The 7,637-nt window shown below is 34.6% G+C and overlaps 1 protein-coding gene across 1 annotated transcript in view; it reads left to right on the top strand.

Annotated features, from left to right (window-relative positions):
• The first annotated feature begins 3,339 nt into the window (after window positions 1-3,339).
• Window positions 3,340-7,637, top strand: part of coq2 (coenzyme Q2 4-hydroxybenzoate polyprenyltransferase) — a 7,888-nt gene continuing 3,590 nt past the window's right edge. Inside the window, exons 1-5 of the mRNA XM_015375384.1 lie at window positions 3,340-3,813; window positions 6,059-6,225; window positions 6,395-6,516; window positions 6,909-6,994; window positions 7,071-7,204. Coding sequence (XP_015230870.1) covers window positions 3,489-3,813; window positions 6,059-6,225; window positions 6,395-6,516; window positions 6,909-6,994; window positions 7,071-7,204 — 834 coding nt within the window. The 5' untranslated portion in view covers window positions 3,340-3,488. The remainder of the gene's footprint in view (window positions 3,814-6,058; window positions 6,226-6,394; window positions 6,517-6,908; window positions 6,995-7,070; window positions 7,205-7,637) is intronic.

Genomic DNA, 7,637 nt, shown 5'->3' with positions numbered 1-7,637 from the left:
TTTCTAACTGAATTTGATTTACTTCCTAAAAGATTTATCATATAAAATCATATGTTTTCTCTATTTAGTATTGACTTTAAGTGCTGACGTTCGTGTGAATACTTATTACATTCTAATAATACATGTTCCACTGTTTCTATCTGATTACAGTGATTACAAGTCCCTGTTTAATGTTTCCCTATTCTGAAAGTCCAGTATGACCAATTCTAAGTCATGATATGAAGACCTCTTATTTCCACCCTCCATTTATACAACTATTGCCCACCCCACAGTCTTTTGAATTTCATATAGATCTCTACAGGTGTCATGATTATCCAATTGTTCTTGCTAAACCTTACAGATTTATTCTGATTTATAGATTTTCCCTCACTTTTATTTAAAGGAGTACTTAAGCTAATAATACCTGATTTTAAGGCCTGTTTAGCTAATATGTCTACTTCTTCATTTACTTCTATGCCTGCATGAGCAGGATTCCAGAAAAATCAAGCAAAACATTTCTTATTATTAAGCTGAACTAATAAGTGATATATATCTAATAATAAATCTAATCTACAAGACTTGCAAGATTTGATACTTAATAATGCAGCTTGACTACATGATGCAATTTTATAACTATTTCCTTCCCTTACAAAATTTCATCAAGCAACCATTCTAAAGCCAACATAATGACAATTCATTCAACTGTAAAAACTGCTAGATGATCTTTCGTTCTCCTTTTAATCATGATTTTTATGGTGTGGGATATTCACAGCTGCTCCTGTTCTGCCACCATTTGGATCTTTAGATCCATATGTATATATAATTACACTATCTTTAAATCTTCCAAAAATAATTATTAACTATAACACATTCTGGAGTCTTTCCCTTTTTAATAAATCCCCCCATTGCAGATCAACTTCTGGTGTGATAAATGACCATGGTGGAATTGATGACTGTGGAACCGTAAAGTTAACCGAAACTGAGTCAAACCGAATTTTTGAGCTTTTATGTCCCCAATCCATCCAAAGCTATTACAATCAGATTTATGATGTTCCCAACAGTCCTGCAGCGCAGTCTTAGTTGATGATCATAATTATGGCCCTGTAGATTTACCCAATACATATACATTATTTTAAATCTTCTTAATGGTAAAGGAAGCTCACCAGTTTTAACTCGTAAAGCAGCGAAAGGAGATGATCTGAAAGCTCCACAACATATTCATAATACTTGTGTTTGTTCTGTTCACTATCAAGTTTTTTTCAAATGACTGTTAGCAGCTGCCATATATGGCTCATGAGAGCCCGATTAACTCCAAACAGCGCACTTGTTGAAGCTCCCCATTCCTGTCCAGAAAGACATCTCAACTAATTATTCACTTTTTTCATTTATTTTGAACTAATTCTAGTTTCTGTTTCCAAGTTAATTTCTCATCAAAGATGACACCTAAAAACCTCACTTTATTTACTTGTTTATAAAGATTTTAATTAACTTCCTAATGCCTTCTATAAAAACAAATAACTTGGGACTTTGCAACTTACATTTTAATGCATGCTACTTCTTTTTCTGCAAATACAGAGGATCTTGTGGCCACACCCACAGAGCCCCATAATCTGCAAAAAAAGATTTCCTTATACTACCATCTATCTTATCAAAAATGTCATTTATCATAATATTAAAAAGAATTGGGCTAAACACACTACCTTGCTGGGTACCATTCCCAACTATATATCTATTAGAGAAAGCAGTTCCAACTCTAACTTCTATTTCTCTCCCAAACAGAAAATCTAAAACCCAGTTATAAATCTTACCACTTATGCCAGAAATGTTTTTTCTAATTTAACCAATAATCCCTTTCCATAACATATCATACACCTTCTCTATGTCAAAGAATACAGCTATCACTATTTCTTTAATTGTTTAAGCTTTCCTTATTTCTGACTGCAGGCACAGTACCGCATCCATCGTATTTCTCCATTTATGAAAACCAATTTGAAAAAAAAGAAAATACATGTTTACTTTCAAGAAAATATGATAGACTATCTGTTGCAATTCCCTCCATTACTTTCCCTAATTGAGATGAAAGAGCTATAGGCCTATAGTTTGAAGGGTCTGTTTCATTTTTACCTGGCTTCAACACAGGAATTTGAATGGACTGTTTCCATGCTCTAGGAATAATCCCTGTCTCCCAAATCATATTGAAAAATTTAAGAACAGTAACGGATATATAATTTACATGTTTCAGCGTTACATAACAAACTCCCTCTTCCCTGTGTTTGACTGTTTAACATTAAATATTGCTTTTTTAGCTCAAAAAAAGTAAAAGGGATATCTAGATCTTGATTTGAAGTTATTTTCTTGTAAGTGACTCCTGGATTTTCTGCTAAAATCTTCTCTTTATAACTCTTTATTTGTTCAGATAAATTCTTGGAACTATGTACTTTATTTAACATTTCTGCCAATAGAGCTGCTTTTTCTTTATTACTAACAGCTACCTTCCCGCTACATTTTAGAAAATGTAAGGAAAAGTTTTTTTTTTGTTTTTTATTTAAACAGAGTAAGGACAAACAAGTAAGGCAATAGCAACAGTACAAATCTGTGGAATGCATAGTAGAGGCAGATTTCAAAAATGGAAGTACAAGGCATTATTGATAAGGATCAAAAATAAATACATAAATAAATAAAAGGAATGGCAGATAATGAAATTATTATTAACATGGCAACAAGGGGATTCATATTAGGATTGATGAACATTGGTGGGCAAACCCATCAGTATTTCAGTCAGATATTCGTATGATTCGATACATTTAAGAGATTTTAAATAAAACTTGAATTCAGATTAAAAAAACTTTAAAGGTTGGGGATGATCTCAACACTCTTTGTTTATGAATAAAGAATTTTGCAAAACACAAAATTAAGTTACAACAGAGTTCTACTGTTTTGTTTTTCAATAATATTCCAAAAGTTACCATATCTCTAGAAATAGATTCAGGAAGTGCAATTTTTGATTTGATCCATGTTTTGAAGCAATTCCAAAATGTTTTGGTTTTTATATTTAAGTACGTTAAAATAACAGATTAATCTATTTAATCCAATTGTAATTAGACAATGGAACTAATTTATTTCCCCGCAGCTTCTAGGTCTTTCACGATTTTACGCCGTTTGAGCCCCCTCTTGTGTAATACAGGTTGGGAGAAATCAATTTAATGCATTACCACATCCGGAATAAAATAAGGTTTTGGTATGCTAAATAAGAAAAAAATTTTTCATTAATTCATTTACGTTTATTTCTTTATTTAATGCATTATTTGTGTTGTGGTTTGTGTTCCGCTTTAAGTTGTTGTTTCCTCCGGATAATAATATTGAACGCACCGCAACAGGAAAATGAACCCTGTTGCCTAGGGTTGTTTAAGTGTAGCTCTTTTATATTTATTTATTTTACTTTATCCCTCTGGTATTTTTTAAAGTGGAATAAAAGGACGTTAATGTGCGACTGACCAAAGGAAACCACCATGTTCCGCGCCAGGCTGAGCAGCCGGTTAACTCTCGCTGCACTTAGGTGGACAACAGGAGGGGGGACCTGTCACCTACCATGTCTGTCCACTTTGTCCAACTGCCCAATCCAGAACCAAGCACTAAGGAGAAACGAAGGTGTCCATTCAGAGTCCACGGTGTTGAGACGAGCTTTGTGCCTCCAGGGTCGGTTTAATTCTAGGCAAAGGGAAACAGGCCAGGGTGGCAGTAGGTCGTTCAGCCTGTCTGCTGCTTCCGTGGTGAACTCAGCACCTGCTCACGTTCAGCCTTACCTCAGACTGATGAGGCTGGACAAACCAATCGGTAATTAAATTCCTTACATTACAGAGTAGTTTGGTTTTAGCCTTGCTTATTTATTACAAAAAGATGGTTTCACTTTGTTTGCAGTCATTTGATTTCCACTTCCATCTAACAAAGACATCTAAAATTAAAGAAAAAAAAATGTAAAGGCATACTTTTATATAGATATTTATGATTTTTTTTGTTTATTACCTGCTTAAAAGTTGTTTTTAAAAGTAGTTTTAATCTGACAAAGAACCCTTAGTCGAATGTGTGTGAATTTATTAAATATGTCTGCAAATGTGCACAAATTACCCATCCAGGTTTATCTAAAATGTAAAAAAAAAGAAAAAAAAAAAAAAAAATATATATATATATATATATATATATATATTATTTTACCTTTATTTAACCAAGAAAAAAAAATCCCATTGAGATTAAAAACCTCTTTTTCAAGGGAGTCCTGGCCAAGAGGCAGCAAAGTTACATACTAGAGGTGAGTATTGGCACGAGTGTTGCGATTCGATACATGTCGCGATACTTGGGTCACGATACGATATTATCACGATATTGCAGTATCACTTTATATTGCCATATTTTCCCCAGCTATCAAAATCAAATGATGAGACAAAACAGAAAGTGCTGCATATTTTCATCAGAAAATATTGATTAGGTATTATTATCCATGTTGTGTGGGGTTTTCTTCCACTGTGACTACCTCAAATACAGATTTGGTGCTGCACGCACAATTAAAGGGCTCCACAGCACTTTCTGCCAGAGTGGCGGTGCAGAGGTAGCCCATTTTCCCATCAATGTTTTATGTAACCATTTTTTTTTTTTTGAAAATCGATATAATATTGGGCAGCCAAATATCACGATATATCGCCAAAACGATTATTTCCCACACCCCTAATAGGTACATTAAAATAAATGACAGGTACATTAAAAAACCATATCAAGTAAAACAACTACAGATCATTGAAGCTGCTTCAAATTATTTCACTTTCAACTTAAAAGCATTTAAGATAAAAACTCAGTCAACTTCCAGTTTCTTTGTAAAAAATCCCATGCACAAGAAGCTAAAGGCTTTCTTCCCCAGTTGTGTGCGGGCAAAAGGAACAGTGAGCAACAGCTGAATGTTGGATCTCAGGGCAGAAGAAGCCATGCTTTTCTGTGTAAATAAGGTACAAATGTAGGACGGCAGTAATCCAAGAAGAGCCTTGTAAATAAAAGTGTACCAATGACGCTGCCTTCACAGAGAGGGAAGGCCATCCCACCTGAGAGTACAGGTCACAGTGATGTTTCATGGCTCTACAGTTTGTGAAGAACCTTGATGAAGCATGATAAACTGTCCAACATTTGAAGACATGAAGAAGTAGCATTCTTATTAAATAGGTCACCATAATCTAAGACCAATAAAAACGTGGCAGAGACAAGGAGCTTTTTTTTTACTCCAAAAGAAAAACATGTCTTATTATGAAAGAAGCCCATTTTAACTTTTAATTTCTTAACAAGTTTATCAATAAAAGGTTTGAAGGTGAGGGAGTCATCAATTAAAATTCAAATGTATTTATATTCATGTACCACCTCAATGACATTCCCCTCCAGAATGGCCACTACTGACAGAGTTTGAGGCACCTTCCTATTATTATAAGCTCATCATATTTCAAACATTATTAGTTTGTTTGCAATATTTTTTAGGTTATAATCCTTCAAACACGATTGACTCAAACTCTGCTAATATATTTGGCAATATTGATAGACAGTTATTAATTTGATTAAATCTTAGTTACTTACTTGACCGTCTGTTGGAGGCATTTTAATGTTGGAACAAGAGAGATTTGAAAATAATTGGAATGATTACATTTGAAATAATCTTTACAATATTTAACCTTAATAAATAATGTGATTCTTCCTTTTCTTTTTTTTTTTACTCATTTGAATTGACAGTATGAAATGATTTAGGCAGTCAATCAAGGTCTACAACTGATCAATCTAGTTTGGTTAAGAAGAATTGGATAATGAATTGTTGGCATGAAATCAGTGAGAGATGTACATTAAAACCAAATTCTATCTGCTGAGGAAACTAAAACAAAAAAAATAATAAATAAAAAAGCTATGGACCTTTGGGAATACTACAAGTTTTAGCAATTTGATTCGAAAGATTGGAGCCCTTGAATTCTTTAGATCAAGAAAAGACTTTAATTAAACCTCAACCAAAAGTTTTGTAAATAATCTTCCATTCGATGCTTTTGTGTTTGCTATTCAGGAACATGGCTGCTCTACCTTCCTTGTACATGGAGCATCGCCTTAGCAGCAGAGCCGGGAAGTCTCCCAGATTTTGGGATGCTCGCCCTGTTTGGTACTGGCGCCCTGCTGATGAGGGGTGCAGGTTGCACCATCAACGATATGTGGGATAAAGACTTTGACAAACAAGTAATTCTAACCATTTATATAACATATTCAGTCCGCCCTAGGGGAAAGAAAGTGTGCCATATGCTGAATTAACAATTCATTAAAACTCTTTGGAATTTTATGCAGCCCAAGAATAGCAAAGTTATATTTTCAAAACAGGTTAAAGAGAAATATTTCTGTTTCTGTAAAGGTAGCCAGGACAGCATCACGACCCATCGCATCAGGGGAAATTTCCAGAATGCAGGCACTTGTGTTCCTTGGAGGGCAGCTCTCCCTCGCACTTGGAGTCCTTCTGTGTCTTAACTATTACAGGTACCAAGATTTATTTTCAAACTTTACGAGCATGAGAAAAAAAACCTTCCTAACGGTAGAGTTATGCCAAACATCATTTACTTCCATCTTTCTGTGGTGTCCAGTAAGAATACGATAGAATAGAACAGAATTTTTCTGCCTTGCTGTCTGCTGACACCTGAAAGTGTAGTCAAGACGATCAGGATTCAAATTGAAACCAAATTAAATAAGGTGTAGAAACAGACCTTTTCCCTCTCTTAAAGATGCTTAAGGGTTCACTTATGGTGAATCTACCAACATAGAAATGTGTTTTCTGTATCAAAGGAGTTTTCTTTAATTTATGAGCAAAGTTTCCTGTCACTAGGCAGGTATTTGTTTTTAAATGTTTCTATGTGTTCACCCTATCCTGACAGCATAGCTTTGGGGGCCTCTTCATTATCTCTTGTCATCACCTACCCACTAATGAAGAGGATCACTTATTGGCCACAGCTGATGCTGGGTAGGTGTTTCAGGAAGTCAGGTTTTCAGGCTCTCCATCTTAAAGCTAAAGTCCTGTTCCTGTCACCTCTCTGCAGGCCTTACCTTTAACTGGGGCGCTCTCCTCGGCTGGGCTGCCGTGCAGGGCTCTTGTGATTGGTCCGTGTGCCTTCCCTTGTATTTCTCTGGAGTGATGTGGACGTTGATATATGACACAATCTACGCTCATCAGGTGAAGAAATCTACTCTGTAGCAAGGTTTAAATCATCTGGAAATTTTCATTGGATTTTAAACTCATTTAGTTTTAAACTTCTATTTTAGGTTTAATTAGTGTTTAGTATTAGGTAGCTAGTTTATTTTAGATTTTTTTTCCTAAAAAGGTTAGTTTTAGTTAAGTTTTTGGTTAAAGTTTTATTATTTTGTGTATTAAGACTTGCATATCAGGGATGAGATTAAAAAAGCAATAATAATAGTATTAGAAATAAAATTCCAGATAAGGACAGACCTCTCATCTGATGGCTTAATGCGGTGCAACTAAAAAAGTGAAAGCCAGCAACCAGAAACTAGAACTCATATTAAAGCTACAGTGTGTAATAATTACAGGGATATACAGTCAGAAATGTAATATATTATACATAACTATGTTATTTATCATCATCTACGAG

The sequence above is a fragment of the Cyprinodon variegatus genome, unplaced genomic scaffold, assembly GCF_000732505.1.
Source record: "Cyprinodon variegatus isolate N-32 unplaced genomic scaffold, C_variegatus-1.0 Scaffold118, whole genome shotgun sequence".
Classification (NCBI taxonomy): domain Eukaryota; kingdom Metazoa; phylum Chordata; class Actinopteri; order Cyprinodontiformes; family Cyprinodontidae; genus Cyprinodon; species Cyprinodon variegatus.
The sequence above is the reverse complement of the archived record's forward strand: the minus strand, read 5'-3'. Positions and strand labels throughout refer to the sequence as shown.